At 37.6% G+C, this 17914-nt stretch overlaps 1 protein-coding gene across 1 annotated transcript in view; it reads left to right on the top strand.

Moving 5' to 3' along the window:
* The window catches only part of NELL1 (neural EGFL like 1), an 891542-nt gene that overhangs the window by 839492 nt on the left and 34136 nt on the right, over positions 1 to 17914 (top strand). The window contains 1 exon segment of the mRNA XM_032640327.1: positions 7528 to 7721. Within this exon segment, the coding sequence (XP_032496218.1) occupies positions 7528 to 7721 (194 nt within the window).

The raw sequence follows: 17914 nt of genomic DNA on the forward strand, positions 1-17914 counted from the left end.
AAGGTGAATAATTACTATAAACTGGCATCATATTGGGAGATGCTTAACTGAGGAGGTAGGGCTTGAACTTGATCTTAATCATTCACATTCATTAAATCAAGAAACATATTTTTGAGTACTTATTATGTTATCTGGTTTTATTTTCAAAAGACAATAGATTAGGTGGGTATGGTTTTTTTTTTTTTAAACATCTTTATTGGGGTATAATTGCTTTACAATGGTGTGTTAGTTTCTGCTTTATAACAAAGTGAATCAGTTATACATATACATATGTTCCCATATGTCTTCCCTCTTGCGTCTCCCTCCCTCCCACTCTCCCTATCCCACCCCTCCAGGGTGTCACAAAGCACCGAGCTAATATCCCTGTGCCTTGCGGCTGCTTCCCCCCAGCTATCTACCTTACTACGTTTGTTAGTGTGTATCTGTCCATGACTCTCTCTCGCCCTGTCAAAGCTCACCCTTCCCCCTCCCCATATCCTCAAGTCCGTTCTCCTGTAGCTCTGCGTCTTTATTCCTGTCTTACCCCTAGGTTCTTCATGACATTTTTTTCCCCTCAAATTCCATATATATGTGTTAGCATACGGTATTTGTCTTTTTCTTTCTGACTTACTTCACTCTGTATGACAGACTCTAGGTCTATCCATCTCATTACAAATAGCTCAATTTCATTTCTTTTTAAGGCTGAGTAATATTCCATTGTGTATATGTGCCACATCTTCTTTATCCATTCATCCGATGATGGGCGCTTAGGTTGCTTCCATGTCCTGGCTATTGTAAATAGAGCTGCAATGAACATTTTGGTACATGACTCTTTTTGAATTTTGGTTTTCTCAGGGTATATGCCCAGTAGTGGGATTGCTGGGTCATATGGTAATTCTATTTGTAGTTTTTTTAAGGAACCTCCATACTGTTCTCCATAGTGGCTGAACCAATTCACATTCCCACCAGCAGTGCAAGAGTGTTCCCTTTTCTCCACACCCTCTCCAGCATTTATTGTTTCTAGATTTTTTGATGATGGCCATTCTGACTGGTGTGAGATGATATCTCATTGTAGTTTTGATTTGCATTTCTCTAATGATTAATGATGTTGAGCATTCTTTCATGTGTTTGTTGGCATTCTGTATATCTTCTTTGGAGAAATGTCTATTTAGGTCTTCTGCCCATTTTTGGATTGGGTTGTTTGTTTTTTTGTTATTGAGCTGCATGAGCTGCTTGTAAATTTTGGAGATTAATCCTTTGTCAGTTGCTTCATTTGCAAATGTTTTCTCCCATTCTGAGGGTTGTCTTTTGGTCTTGATTATGGTTTCCTTTGCTGTGCAAAAGCTTTGAAGTTTCATTAGGTCCCATTTGTTTATTTTTGTTTTTATTTCCATTACTCTAGGAGGTGGGTCAGAAAGGATCTTGCTGTGATTTATGTCATAGAGTGTTCTTCCTATGTTTTCCTCTAAGAGTTTGATAGTTTCTGGCCTTACATTTAGGTCTTTAATCCATTTTGAGCTTATTTTTGTGTATGGTATTAGGGAGTGATCTAATCTCATACTTTTACATGTACCTGTCCAGTTTTCCCAGCACCATTTATTGAAGAGGCTGTCCTTTCTCCACTGTACATTCCTGCCTCCTTTATCAAAGATAAGGTGTCCATATGTGCGTGGGTTTATCTCTGGGCTTTCTATCCTGTTCCATTGATCTATCTTTCTGTTTTTGTGCCAGTACCATACTGTCTTGATTACTGTGGCTTTGTAGTATAGTCTGAAGTCAGGGAGCCTGATTCCTCCAGCTCCTTTTTTCGTTCTCAAGATTGCATTGGCTATTCAGGGTCTTTTGCGTTTCCATACAAATTGCGAAATTTTTTGTTCTAGTTCTGTGAAAAATGCAATTGGTAGTTTGATAAGGATTGCATTGAATCTGTAGATTGCTTTGGGTAGTAGAGTCATTTTCACAATGTTGATTCTTCCCATGCAAGAACGTGGTATATCTCTCCATCTATTTGTATCATCTTTAATTTCTTTCATCAGTGTCTTATAATTTTCTGCATACAGGTCTTTCGTCTCCTTAGGTAGGTTTATTCCTAGATATTTTATTCTTTTTGTTGCAATGGTAAATGGGAGTGTTTTCTTGATTTCACTTTCAGATTTTTCATCATTAGTATATAGGAATGCCAGAGATTTCTGTGCATTAATTTTGTATCCTGCTACTTTACCAAATTCATTGATTAGCTCTAGTAGTTTTCTGGTAGCATCTTTAGGATTCTCTATGTATAGTATCATGTCATCTGCAAACAGTGACAGCTTTACTTCTTCTTTTCCGATGTGGATTCCTTTTATTTCCTTTTCTTCTCTGATTGCTGTGGCTAAAACTTCCAAAACTATGTTGAATAAGAGTGGTGAGAGTGGGCAACCTTGTCTTGTTCCTGATCTTAGTGGAAATGCTTTCAGTTTTTCACCATTGAGGATGATGTTTGCTGTGGGCTTGTCATATATGGCCTTTATTATGTTGAGGAAAGTTCCCTCTATGCCTACTTTCTGGAGGGTTTTTATCATAAATGGGTGTTGAATTTTGTCGAAAGCTTTCTCTGCATCTATTGAGATGATCATATGGTTTTTCTCCTTCAATTTGTTAATATGGTTTATCACATTGATAGATTTGCGTATATTGAAGAATCCTTGCATTCCTGGAATAAACCCCACTTGATCATGGTGTATGATCCTTTTAATGTGCTTTTGGATTCTTGTTTGATAGTATTTTGTTGAGGATTTTTGCATCTATGTTCATCAGTGATATTGGCCTGTAGTTTTCTTTCTTTGTGACATCCTTGTCTGGTTTTGGTATCAAGGTGGTGGTGGCCTCGTAGAAGGAATTTGGGAGTGTTCCTCCCTCTGCTATATTTTGGAAGAGTTCGAGAAGGATAGGTGTTAGCTCTTCTCTAAACGTTTGAAAGAATTCACCTGTGAAGCCATCTGGTCCTGGGCTTTTGTTTGTTGGAAGATTTTTAATCACAGTTTCAATTTCAGTGCTTTTGATTGGTCTGTTCATATTTTCTATTTCTTCCTGATTCAGTCTTGGCAGGTTGTGCATTTCTAAGAATTTGTCCATTTCTTCCAGATTGTCCATTTTATTGGCATAGAGTTGCTTGTAGTAATCTCTCATGATTTTTTTTATTTCTGCAGTGTCAGTTGTTACTTCTCCTTTCTCACTTCTAATTCTATTGATTTGAGTCTTCTCCCTTTTTTTCTTGATGAGTCTGGCTGGTGGTTTATCTATTTTGTTTATCTTCTCAAAGAACCAGCTTTTAGTTTTATTGATCTTTGCTATCGTTTCCTTCATTTCTTTTTCATTTATTTCTGATCTGATTTTTATGATTTCTTTCCTTCTGCTAGCTTTGGGGCTTTTTTGTTCTTCTTTCTCTAATTGCTTGAGGTGCAAGGTTAGGTTGTTTATTCGAGATGTTTCCTGCTTCTTAAGGTGGGCTTGTATTGCTATAAACTTCCCCCTTAGAACTGCTTTTGCTGCATCCCATAGGTTTTGGGTCGTTGTGTCTCCATTGTCATTTGTTTCTAGGTATTTTTTAATTTCCTCTTTGATTTCTTCAGTGATCACTTCATTATTAAGTAGTGTATTGTTTAGCCTCCATGTGTTTGTATTTTTTACAGATCTTTTCCTGTAATTGATATCTAGTCTCATGGCGTTGTGGTCGGAAAAGATACTTGATACAATTTCAGTTTTCTTAAATTTACCAAGGCTTGATTTGTGACCCAAGATATGATCTATCCTGGAGAATGTTCCATGAGCACTTGAGAAAAATGTGTATTCTGTTGTTTTTGGATGGAGTGTCCTATAAATATCAATTAAGTCCATCTTGTTTAGTGTATCATTTAAAGCTGTGTTTCCTTATTTATTTTCATTTTGGATGATCTGTCCATGGGTGAAAGTGGGGTGTTAAAGTCCCCTACTATGAATGTGTTACTGTCGACCTCCCCTTTTATGGCTGTTAGTATTTGCCTTATGTATTGAGGTGCTCCTATGTTGGGTGCATAAATATTTACAATTGTTATATCTTCTTCTTGGATCGATCCCTTGATCATTATGTAGTGTCCTTCTTTGTCTCTCTTAATAGTCCTTATTTTAAAGTCTATTTTGTCTGATATGAGAATTGCTACTCCAGCTTTCTTTTGGTTTCCATTTGCATGGAATATCTTTTTCCATCCCCTTACTTTCAGTCTGTATGTGTCTCTAGGTCTGAAGTGGGTCTCTTGTAGACAGCATATATAAGGGTCTTGTTTTTGTATCCATTCAGCCAATCTGTGTCTTTTGATGGGAGCATTTAGTCTATTTACATTTAAGGTAATTATCGGTATGTATGTTCCTATTTGGGTATGGTTTTATACAGCTGATAACTGAGGGTCAGAGAGACTTAATAATGTGACCAAGGACATACAGTGTGATGTGCAAAATGACTGGTACATAGTAAGCACTCAATTAAGTGGGAGAGTTTCGAACATGAGTGACCTCCTGACTCCCGCATTCGATGCCACTTTTTGTTGGGAAGAATTGGAGTAGAGGAAGAAGGCTGGGAAGATGAGAGAGGCTTCTAGGTGGGAGCACCATATGGTCATATGTGTTGACCAGGAATAATGAGGAAGTAATTGAGGTCTGATTGTAGTTGACTTGGAATCTAGATAGCATAATTTGGGATCATTTCCACAGTTTTCAAAGGAGGAATAATTATTCATTAACTAAATGTCTTGACTGAGCCTACAATTGGTAGAACAAAGACAAAAATAATAAATCTTATAATGAAGTAGGTCTTAGAAATATTGTTGGAATTCCTTAACATCTTCTGCTTTGTACCACGGCTGTGAAGCATGCAGTCAGTAAGGGAAGAGAGGTCATTTGTTTCCATTATTTTTAAGTCGCAATAGTTTTAAATTCTACCAAACGTTGACTGAGTAATCATATTGTATCATTCTCAGAATTTCAGCTAAAAATGCTGAAGAGGATCCATGGAATATTTTATCTTTGAGAATGAGTTGCAGTATCTAGAGGGCAAAGTAGTTGAAAGTATATAAAGCCACAGAATATTCTAGTATGCTGAAAGAAGCCTTTAGACCTTGAGTTGGCACAGTGTAGTGGAAAGAACTCCAGTGCACCTTTCAGAAGGCCCAGGACACAGTCTTTGCTCTAACGGGTACTAGCTGTGTGACCACTTAGCCATCTCTGTAACTTGGTTTCTTCTTTTGTAAAGTGAAAACAACTATTCCTATCCTGCAGTTATATGACATGACTTGTGAAAAAGAATGCTGAAAAACTTTGAAACTATGTATATAGTATATTATAAATATATATATGTAATCTATATATATATTAGCAGTAAAATTGATATTATGCCTTTGAGCACTTTAGGGGGAAATGGCACTTAAATTATTTTTCTGTAATTTAGTTCCATAATTCTTAAACAAATGCCTACAATTTTATACATATTTAACATGAATTTTATGGTGAAGAGTAAGTTAATTTATACTGTTCCTATTCTCACCTACCATAGCAGTCAAGCCTACCGTTCAGTAGCCTACCAGCAGTTATATATATATATATACTGCTGTGTTCCTCCTTTTTCACCTTCATGAGGACAGTGTCTTACAAGTCGTTGCCAACATTTATAGTACCAGTGTGCAAAGAACCCTGGTGCATGGCAGACTTTCGGTAAAAATGTGTTGAACTCAACATTGTCACCTGAAAGATATTTGAAGGACTTGGCAGTAGATTAATCAGTGGAGAAGACAAATGACATGATAGACAAATGGCTAATGTTTTCAAATACCATAAAAATTGTCATAAGAAAAATCAAGTAGACTTTGCTTGAGTGACCTCAGAACTAGTACCTAAGTAGAAGTTACTAGATAATATATTTTATTTCAATGTAAGGAAGACATTTTTTTAAACATCTTTATTGCAGTGTAATTGCTTTACAAAGGTGTGTTAGTTTCTGCTTTATAACAAAGTGAATCAGCTATACATATACATATATCCCCATATCTCCTCCCTCTTGCGTCTCCCTCCCACCCTCCCTATCCCACCCCTCTAGGTGGTCACAAAGCACGGAGCTGATCTCCCTGTGCCATGTGGCTGCTTCCCACTAGCTATCTGTTTTACATTTGGTAGTGTATATATGTCCATGCCACTCTCTCACTTTGTCCCAGCTTACCCTTCCCCCTCCCCGTGTCCTCAAGTCCATTCTCTATGTCTGCATGTTTATTCCTGTCCTGCCCCTAGGTTCATCAGAACCTTTTTCTTTTTTTTTTTTTTAGATTCCATTTATATGTGTTAGCATACAGTATTTGTCTTTCTCTTTCTGACTTACCTCACTCTGTATGACAGACGCTAGGTCCATCCGCCTCACCACAAATAATTCAATTTCATTTCTTTTTAAGGCTGAGGAATATTCCATTGTATATATGTGCCACATCTTCTTTATCCATTCATCTGTCGATGGACACTCAGGTTGCTTCCATGTCCTGGCTATTGTAAATAGAGCTGCAATGAACATTATGGTACATAACTCTTTTTGAATTATGTAAATTGATACAGCCACTATGGAGAACAGTGTGGAGGTTCCTTAAAAAACTAAAAACAAACAGAACTACCTTATGACCCAGCAATCCCACTACTGGACATATACCCTGAGAAAACCATAATTCAAAAGGAAGACATTTCTAAAAGAGTTATTCAAAGATAGAATAGGCTGCCTTGTGCAGTAATAGATTGTCTGCAGAGAAGGGACTCAAACCAGGGCTGGACAGCTATGTGTTTGAGATGTTAAGGTCACCAGAGCCCTGAATGTCAGGGAGGGCTACTGGATTTATGTTTTCCTTCCATACTTGGCTGTCAATGAAAAACAGCAAAATATATGGTGTCTTTCATCAGCATTCATGCCATATCCTAACTGTAGCTCTGAGATGTTTTCTTGTGTGAGCAAAAATGTTGCTAGCCATTAGGGTGGTGAGTTTTTGATTAGGCAAGGCATCCTCCAAGAATTATTTCCTTTTCTTTCAACCTTGGCCCCAGGATCTGGGGGCAGCCTAATTGGCTCAGGGTTGCCCTAATTGCTCACTCGTTTTGCCCTAATTGCCCACTCCTTCCTACTCAGTGGCTAATCTATTCACACTTTTTCTATAAGACCCAGATCTCCATGGGTGTATCCATACTGTTAACGAATTAGCAGTATTTATGGCCTCTGGATGGTATAGTTCTTGAGAATATCCTAAACGCAGTTCAGAGTTGCTCCTGGATAATTTAGTAATTAGAGTCTGACAGCTGTGGGTTTGAGTCCCAGACTGGCCACTTATTAGCTATCTGACAGTGAACATGTTATTTAACTTATATGAGCCTCAGCTGCATGTGAACAGCTTGGCACAGTACTTGGCACAAGGCAAACACTCAATAATGTTAACTAATGCTATTATAAGTGATGATTATTTTCTAATGATCGTCTTGACCGAACTCTAAAGCTCCATGCTTTCTTCTTTGCAGACATTGATGAATGTGCCTTAAGAACTCATACCTGTTGGAATGATTCTGCCTGCGTCAACCTGGCAGGGGGCTTCGACTGCCTCTGTCCCTCTGGGCCCTCCTGCTCTGGTGACTGCCCCCACGAAGGAGGACTGAAGCACAATGGGCAGGTGTGGACTCTGAAAGAAGACAGGTGTACTGTCTGTTCCTGCAAGGTGAGGCTAACGTGGTGCAGCGGAGATTGTCACTGTTCTTTCTCTCCCTCCCCCTCTGCTCTCCCTCCCCGTGTCTTTCCCCCAGGTGGTTGAGTCATGGGTCTCCCGTGATTCCTGAAAAGACTTCTCCTGTTCTAATCCTAGCTACAGCTAATGATGCTGCTGAGTGGCAGGCAGACCTGCTTGGAATGAAAAGTGAGGTATAGGGTTGCAGAGACTGCTGAACCCCGGGGGGGGGGGGGGGGGGGGGGGGGCGGGGAGCAGGGCAGAGAAGCCGATGTTAGTCCTCCCGCTGAGAGCTGGCAGTGCCTTTAAGGTCAGCTGGGTGAGAGCTTTAATGAGCCCTCAACCCTCACTTCTACAGTCCTGCCGATTAAAACTTCTCTTTCTCTGAAATGATCACCTGCACGAACTTGCTCACTCTTCTGGTGACATCATCCAGAAAAGCAAGGCTCAGACACTTGCTCGCAGTGGTCGGAGACAGGTGGGCTTCTGATACATTCTGAACACAATAATGATCGTACGAGGCCGTCTGGCCAAATGATGTCTTCTTTGTCGTTCTCAGTGCTGGGCTATTCCTTACGTTAAGTTGTTTGGAAGTGAGTTTAATGCTTCTGAAAACAAAATTCTGTCATCAACTAGTTTTGCTTTATGCTTTGCAAAATGGGCCTATTGAAGTGTTTGATTTCCTGGTGCTTTATTTCTTCTTCTGTTGATCGTGCCTATTCAGTTTCCTTTGATACTGCTTTCCTGTAGCTCTTACATTGTATTTTTATGTCCCATTGGGATGGGATTGTTTAATATTTGGCTTACGGGCATGGGAACTCTGAGAAATTACTTGCTTAGTAGCCTCGTAGGGAGCTGGTCTCCTGATAAACTCTAGAGTGTTCCCTGGAAACACAGTAGAAATGGACCTTGAAAAGTCCCCCAATTCATTCACCTGCCTTCAAGTCTGTCACACCTGCAACAGACCTGGGGGCACCTATTTAGGAAAGCTGTTTTACCAGGTGTTTAGATCATTAGCCCATAACACCCATTTTACCCCTTATACATAAATATAGTTCCCCACATTTCAACTTAGGTCCATTGCCCCCAGTTGTTAAGTACCTCCTATATGCCAAGCATCCTGTAATTTAACAACAGCGTCCCACTTAATATAGCACAACTCTGAAAGATGAAGAAACTGAGTTTCTAAGTTTTAGGGGAAGTAATGTACGCTTAATATCACAAGATAGAAATGTGTAAGCTGGGATTTGAATTCTACTTGCTTGCCTCAAATTTTATAGTTTTCTCATCTTGCTACATGTCCTGTAACCCTCTACAGATGACATCTGTTGACATTTATAAAAAGCAATTAAGTAATCCAACTTGGCTGAGCTCAATGCTCAACTCAGTACTATGTTAATGACTGGGTAGGACGTTCCCTCAAGAAGTTTTCAAGTTATTAAGTACAATATTTAAGCATGTGGCACTGACTCAGAGCTAAAGTTTTGGCGTTTTTTGGCCACGCCGCGCAGCTTGTGGGATTAGTTCCTTGACCAGGAATGGTACCTGGGCCCTCCGCAATGAGAGCGTAGAGTCCTAACCACTGGACTGCCAGGGAATTCCCAGAGCAAAAGTTTTTGAGAGACGGAAAAGCTTGTTGTGGGTTAGAATAGTGGAGAAAGGCTTATGGAAGAGGTTGGTAATTAGGTCTCCATTCAGCCAGCAAAATGAAGATGAATCCCTTTACTAGTTCTTTTCTAGAAAATATTGTTTTTCTAAACCTTTGAAGAGGCTCACAACCTGACCCCAAATCCTTTTTAGGCTTTCTAGATCCCCAGTACCTGGAACAGGCAAGGGACTTTAGTTGAGTATGAAACCGAAATTTATTTTTCAGTTGTTTTATTTAAGTCCATGATAAAGCAGGGCACTTACCAATCATTAAGAATTTTCCAAAGCTTCATTAATTGGTGGGGCTAATAATCCAAGCAGCTAAGTTGACTTATTCTGCTTTGACACCTAAAGTACCTCCAAAGACTTCTGGAAATCAGACTGACATTGCCACAGGAAAGGAACAATTCCTGTCCTCTTATTTTGTTAATATCATGCACCTCCACCACCACTGCACTCCTTTATGAATAAAGTACTGGGCAGAGTTCTCTCCATAAGTCTTTTTAAAAAAATAATTACCCATTAATAGCATAGCTTCCAAGAGGTTGTGGGTGGGGAGGAGGTCTGGCTTTAGGAGCTGAACTGAAACCCTGAATCAAATTCTGTAGATCTTCCTCAAAACATGCACTTATTTGCGAATCCTCTTTGTTTGTTTCCATTATTTTCAGTTGTAAGTATTCTATTCTGATTTGATAAGAAATATTTCCAGTACTTAAGCATCAAAGTGAACTATTATAATGGCATCATCTTAGAGGCTAAGGAGTAAAATCAAGGTTAAGATATAAAGTCCTAGCTTTTTAATCATGCCCTTGATGTTTCAAATTCAAAGAAAAAAGAATCACACAAGCAGAATCACACAAGCCAACAAAGGGTCAGGGCATACTGTTGAAAGAAGCAAAGTCAAAGTTCTTTCCCCCTTGAGAATCAGTACATCAGGTTAGCTAATGTTTCATGCCAATGGACAAAAGTGGCCTTGAAACATGTCCACAGCTGAACGGAGTTCAATGATAGAGCTAGGCTAGAGCAAATGGATTTGGGCTTTGTTTAGATGCCATGTGCTTCCTCGACAGTGGCAATGATTTTGTGCACCTTTAGACCCCTTAGTTGATTAGGCACAGAATAATTGCTGAATTGTTTGGAACCCACGTTCCTCCAGCATTATCCAGATCACAGAAACCCGGAGTGAAAAATGGTTCTCTCGCTGGGCTTGATCCCTAAATCCTAGTTACAGCCCAATTTCTTTTCATAGATACCCATCTGTGGCTTTTCCTTTCATAAATCTGTCCAGGGCCTTATGGAGACATTTTTATTTTCTATCTGTACTACATGGAAAGACAGAGTGGTCTCAGCTTTATTAGTTTCTAGGAAATGCAGCATTTTAGTATGAGTGGTTACATTTATATTGGAGATCATGGAGATGAATGGGGAAATGGATACACAGTTAACCACCTGTCATGCCATGGTAGAGTCATGAACAATTTATTTGTTGAGGGAACATACAAAGGGGAAGTATGCTCTATATTCTGGGAGGATGCAGAAAGGAATAGGGAATGACTTCACAGAGTAGGTGAACTTTGAAGGAAACATTAAAGGATGAGAAATTTATCCAAGTAGAGGTGTGGGGAAGGTGAATTCCAAACAGAGGGAAAACAAGAACAAAGAAACAGAAGCATAACGATATATATTAAAGGAAATATGAAGTGAATGTTGAGATTAGAATATCAGGAGCAAGTGAGCAGCTGAGGATCACGAGAGATTTTTTCATTTAGGATTGGTGTGGCCTAATCATGGTCTGATTGACAGCATGATGGACAGACTGGGGAGATCAAGGCTAAATGGAGAGATACCACTTAGGCTGAAGTAAAGGTTCAGGAAGGTAAAGGTGAGAACCTGAAAGAGCAAGAGAGGTAGGATCACATGGGAGCTAACACAGGAGTAAAATGATGGGTCCTGATGAATGATGATGTCAGACACTCAGCCTCTGTGGCTATGTGTGTTCTTATAATGTAGGCACAAAAAAGCTTCAGAGAGACATGCTGGAAGCTTAGCTGCCCATTTTCCTGAGTGAAAAGAATTGAGGTGCCAGTTTCAAGTGAAGAGATAGGATTTGCGATTACTCCTATACCTACACCTTTACCTACTACTACTACTACTACTGTCATTAGTAGCTGGAAAATCCAGTGGGAGAAAGAGCAAAGCTATAAAGGCCAGATTTCATTTCTGTGCTTCATTCAGAGGGTTTGTTTTTGTTTTTCTGTTTTGTTGTTATTTTTGTTTAATTAAAAAGAAAGGTAAACTAAAGAGAAAAGCATTCATCCTGAAAGTAAATATAATACTGAGGACCTGAGCAAAACCAGATCTTGAGTTTTTCTGGGAATTACAGAGATGGGTAGAGAAATAGAAACTATAAGCAGTCACCCACCATTCATATTAAAGTCAGGGCCAAAGAGCTGTGACAAGGAAGTTGGGTAAAGCGTAGAAGATTTTTTTGCCTTGAAATTGTCTGGAATACCGGCCATTTGATCTGGCCTCGTATAAGCCTTTGCCCAGAAACTGAGGAAGGTGGCCATAGTAGGGAAACTAAAGGCTTCATGCTTTTCCTTCAGGTAAGGAGAGAATAACCCTCTCTGCAAGGAGCTGACAGTAAAATAGCCCTGCCATCCTCAGCATGGCACTCACTCCGAGAGTGAAGAACAGGGATGAGTCAGCCTGTGCCTGGGGCCAGGGTAGATCTTAGACTTCTAGAATCCTGCAGCTACTCATACAAATGCTTTGCTTTGCTCTGCTCTGCTCTCAGAACTTAACCAGCACCATTATCAATACCTTCCTGTCTAGGGTGTTCTTGATGGCAGGAGTTGGCTGTGCAAGCCCTAAGGTTGTGTTTCCCCTTCTTTTTTTTCCCACTTTTGTTCATTTTTATTTATCAGTTAATAATAACAAATACTTTCCTGTATGTGTGGAATTCTTGTTCTTAGAAATATTTAGTAGTAGAGAATCCATAGGGGAAAATGTGAGTTGTTACACTATATGTGTCTTGTTATAATATTTTACTGGTATAGTTGATTTAAAATATTGTATTAGTTTTAGTTATACAATAGTGATTCAATATTTTATACATTATATGCCATTTAAAGTTATTATAAAATAATGGCTGTATTTTCCTGTGCTGTAAAATACATCCTTGTTGCTTATTTATTTCATACATAGTAGTTTGGATCTCTTAATCCCCTGCCCCTAGGTTACACAACCCCCCCTTCCCTCTCCTCACTGGTAACTACTGGTTTGTTGTCTATATCTGTGAGTCTGTTTTGGTTTTGTTATACTCATTTGTTTTATTTTTTAGATTCCACATAAAAGTGATAACATAGAGCATCTGTCTGACCTATTTCACTAAGCATAATACCCTCTAGCTCCACCCATGTTGTTGCAAATGGCAGAATTTCATTTTATTTGTGTATGACTGAGGTAATATTCCCTTGTATATACATATCACATTTCTTTATCCATTCATCTGTTGATGGATGCATAGGTTGCTTCCATATCTTGGCTACTAAAAATAATGCTGCTATGAACTTTGGGGTGCATCTGTCTTTTCAAATTAGTGTTTTCACTTTCTTCGGATATATACCCAGGAAAGGAATTGCTGGATCCTATGGTAGTTCTATTTTTAGTTTTTTGAGGAACCTCCATACAATGTTCTATAGTTGCTGTACCAATTTACATTCCCACCAACAGTGTGCTAGGGTTGCCTTTTTTCACATCCTTGCCAATGTTAGTCATTTATAGACTTTTTGATTATAACCATTTGAACAGGTGTGAGGTGATATCTCATGGTGGTTTTGATTTGCATTTCTCTGATGATTAGTGATGGTGAATATCTTTTCCATGTGCCTGTTGGCCATCTGTATATCTTCTTTGGAAATATGTCTATTCAGGTCTTCTGCCATTGTTAAATTGTTTTTTTTTAATTGAATTGTATGAGCTGTTTATGTATTTTGCATATTACCCCTTATTGGTCATAACATTTGCAGATATTTTCTCCCATTCACTAGGTTATAGTTTTGTTTTGTCAATGGTGTCCTTTGCTGTGCAAAAACTTTTAAGTTGAATTAGGTCTGATTTGATTTTTTGTTTGTTTTTTAATTTTATTGGAGTATAGTTGATTTACAGTGTTGTGTTAGTTTCAGGTGTACAGCAAAGTGATTCAGTTATACATATACATATATTCATTCATTTTTAGATTCTTTTCTCTTATAGGTTATCACAGAATATTGAGTTCCCTGTGCTATAATATGTCCTTGTTGGTTATTTATCTTATTTATAGTAGTCTGTGTATGTTCATCCCAAGCTCCTGATTTATCCCACCCACCATGTTTCCCCTTTGGTAACCGTAAGTTTGTTTTTGGTATTTGTAAGACTGTTTCTGTTTTGTACCTAAGTTCATTTGTATCATTGTTTTAAAATTAGATTCCACGTATGAGTGTCTGACTTACTTCACTCAGTATGATCATCTCTAGGTCCATCCATGTTGTTGCAAATGGCATTATTTCATTCTTTTTTTAGAGCTGAGTAATATTCCATTGTATATATGTATCACATCTTCTTTATCTATTCCTCTGTCAGTGGACACTTAGGTTGCTTCTATGTCTTGGCTATTGTAAGTAGTGCTGCAATGAACACTGGGGGTGCAGGTATCTTTTCAGATTATGGTTTTCTCCAGATATATGACCAGGAGTGGGAATGCTGGATCATGTGGTAGTTCTATTTTTAGTTGTTTAAGGAACCTCCATACTGTTCTCCACAGTGGTTGTACCAATTTACATTCCCACTAACAGTGCAAGAGGGTCCCCTTTTCTCCACACCCTCTCCAGCATTAACTGTTTGTGGACTTTTTGATGAGGCCATTCTGATGTGTGTGGAGTGATATACCTCATTGCACTTTTGATTTGTATTTCTCCGATAATTAGCGATGTTGAACATCTTTTCATGTGCTTTTTGGCCATCTGTATGCCTTCTTTGGAGAAATGTCTATTTAGATATTCTGCCCAGTTTTTGATTGGGATTTTTGTTTTTTTGACATAGAGCTGCATGAGCTGTTTGTATATTTTGGAGATTAATCCTTTGTTGGTTGTTTTGTTTGCAAATATTTTCTCCCATTCTGTGGGTTGTCTTTTCATTTTGTTTATGGTTTCCTTTGCTGTGCAGAAACTTTTAAGTTTAATTAGGTCCCACTTATTTATTTTTGTTTTTATTTTCATTACTCTAAGAGGTGGATCCAAAAAGATCTTGCTGTGATTTGTGTCAGAGAGTGTTCTTCCTATGTTTGCCTCTGAGAGTTTTATAGTGTCCAGCCTTTCTTTTAGGTCTTTGATCCATTTTGAGTTTATTTTTGTGTATGGTGTTAGAGAATGTTCTAATTTCATTCTTTTACATGTAGCTGTCCAGTTTTCCCAGCACCACTTATTGAAGAAGCTGTCTTTTCTCCTTTGTATATTCTTACCTCTTTTGTCATAGATTAATTGACCATAAGCGTGTGGGTTTATTTCTGGGCTTTCTATCCTATTCTCCCATTTACAAGGTTACCTTTTTGTTTTGCCAACGGTTCCCTTTGCTGTGCAAAAGGTCCTATTTCATTTTTTTTTTGCTTTTGTTTCCTTTGCCTGAGGAGACAGAGTCAAAAAAATATATTGCTATGATTTATGTCAGAGAATATTTTGCCTATATTTTCTTCTGGGAGTTTTATGGTTATTAAAGACATTGAGGTCTCTAATCCATTTTGAGTTTGCTTTTGCATATGGTGTGAAGAAATGTTTTAATTTCATTATTTGACATGTAGCTCTCCAGTTTTCCCAGCACCACTTCTTAAAGAGGCTGTCTTTTCCCCATTGTATATTCTTGCCTCCTTTACCATAGATTAATTGATCATAAGTACATGGGTTTATTCTGGGCTGTCTCTTCTGGTCAGTTGATCTATGTGTCTGTTTTTGTGCCAGTGCCATGCTCTTTTGATTACTGTGGCTTTTTAGTATAGTTAGAGAGTATGATACCTCCAGCTTTGCTCTTACTCTTTTTTTCCCCACAAGATTGCTTTGGCAATTGAGAGGTTTTGTGGTTACATATAAATTTTAGGAGTATTTGTTCTAGTTCTGTGAAAAATATCATGGGTATTTTGATAGGAATTGCATTAAATCCGTATTGCTTTGGCTAGAATGGATATTTTAACTGTATTAATTCTTCCAATGCAGGAACAGAGACTATCATTCCATTTCTTTTTATCCTCTTCAATTTCCTTCAACATTTTATAGTTTTCAGAGTATATGTCTTTCACCTCCTTGGTTAAATTTATTCCTCGGTACTTTATTCTGTTTGATACAATTTCAAATGGGATTTTTAAAATCTTGTCTTTCTGATAGTTCATTATTAGTGTATAGAAAAGCAACAGATTTCTATATATCAATCTTGTATCCTGCAAATTTACTGAATTCATTTATTAGTTCTAATTGTGTTTTGATGGAGATTTTTGAGTTTTCTATATATAGTATCCTATCATCTGCAACTAGTGACAGTTTTACTTCTTCCCTTCCAATTTGGATGTCTTTTATTTATTTTCCTTGTCTAATTGCTGTGTCTAGGACTTACAATATTATGTAAAATGGAAGTGGTGAGAATGGGCATCCTTGTCTTATTCCTGAATTTAGAGGAAAGACTTTCAGCTTTTCACCATTAAGTATGATTTTAGTTGTGTGTTTGTCATAAATGACTTTCATTGTGTTGAGATATGTTTCCTGTGTACCAACTTTGATGAGAGTTTTTATCATGAGTATATGTTGAATTTCATTAAATGCCTTTTCTACATCTACTGAGATGATCATGTGATTTTTATCCTTCCTTTTGTTAATGAGGTGTATCACATCGATTTTTCAAGTATTGAAACATCCTTGCATCCCTGGAATAAATCGTACTTGATCATGATGTATCATCGTTTTGCTGAGAATTTTTGCATCTATATTCATCAGAGATATTGGCTTGTAATTTTCTTCTTTTGTACTGTCTCTGTCTGGTTTTGGTATCAAGGTAACGCTGACCTCATAGAGTGAATTTGCGAGTATTCCCTCCTCTTCAATTCTTGGAATAGTTTAAAAAGGATAGGTATTAGTTCTTCTTTATATGTTTGGTAGAATTCCCCCTGTGAAGCCATCCAGTCTTGGACTTTTCTTTGCTGGGATTTTTTTTTTTTTTTTTTTTAATAAATTCAATTATACTACTAGTAATAAGTCTATTCACATTGTCTGTTTCTTCCTGATTCAGTCTTTGAAGGTTGTGTTTCTAGAAATTTGTCCATTTTTCTAGGTTGTCCAATTTGTTGGCATATAACTGTTCATAGCATTCTTATTATTATTTTTTGTATCTCTGTGTTATCAATTGTTATTTCTCCTCTTTTATTTCTTATCCTGTTAATTTGGGTCCTCACTCTTTTTTTCTTATGAGTCTGACTAAAGGTTTTTCAATTTTGTTTATCATTTCAAAAAAATCTCTTGGTTTAATTGATCTTTTCTATTATTTTGTTTGGTCTCTATTTTATTCATTTCCTCTCTGATCTTTATCATTTTCTTCATTCTGCTGGCTTTGTGTGTTCTTCTCTTTCTAATTCCTTTAGATGGTAGGTTAGGTTGTTTATTGGAGATTTTTCTTGTTTCTTGAGGTAAGCCTGTATTCCTATAAACTTCCCTTGTAGGACTGCTTTTGTTGCATTTCATGGATTTTTGAGAGCTGTGTTTCCATTTTCACTTATATCAAGGTATTTTGTGATTTCCTCTTTAATTTCTTCATTGACTCATTGGTTTTTTAGTAGCGTGTTGTTTAGTCTCCATGTGTTTGCGCTTTGCCCATTTTTCTTCAGGTAATTGATTTCTAGTATCTTAAATTTGTTGAGTCTTGTTTGTGGCCTAGTATATGATCCATCCTGGAGAATGTTCCACAGCACTTATATATAATGTGTGTATTCTGCTGTTTCTGGATGGGATGTCCTATGTATAAATATTGAGGCCAGGTGGTCTAATGTCATTTAAGACCACTGATTCCTAATTGATTTTTTTGTTTGGATGATCTGTCCGTGATGTAAGTGGGGTGTTAAGTCCCCTACTCATTATTGTATCATTATCAATTTCTAACTTTATGTATGTTAATATTTGCTTTATATATTTAGTGCTCCTGTATTAGATGCATATATATTAATGAATGTTATACTCTCCTTGTATTGATCCCTTCATTATTATATAATTCCCTTTGTCTTTTGTTATAGATTTGTTGTAGTCTATTTGATCTGAGTAGTTACCCTAGCTTTCTTGTCATTTACATTTGCATGAAATGTCTTTTCTCATTCCCTGAATTTCAGTCTGTGTGTGTTACTACCTCTGAAATGAGTGTCCTGTAAACAGAAATGGGTCTTGTTTTTTTAATCCAAACGGCCACCCTATGTACTTCATTGGAGCATTTAGTCAATTGACATTTAAAGTGATGATTATTGATAGATATGTACC

This window comes from Phocoena sinus, chromosome 8 (genome assembly GCF_008692025.1).
Source record: "Phocoena sinus isolate mPhoSin1 chromosome 8, mPhoSin1.pri, whole genome shotgun sequence".
NCBI lineage: Eukaryota > Metazoa > Chordata > Mammalia > Artiodactyla > Phocoenidae > Phocoena > Phocoena sinus.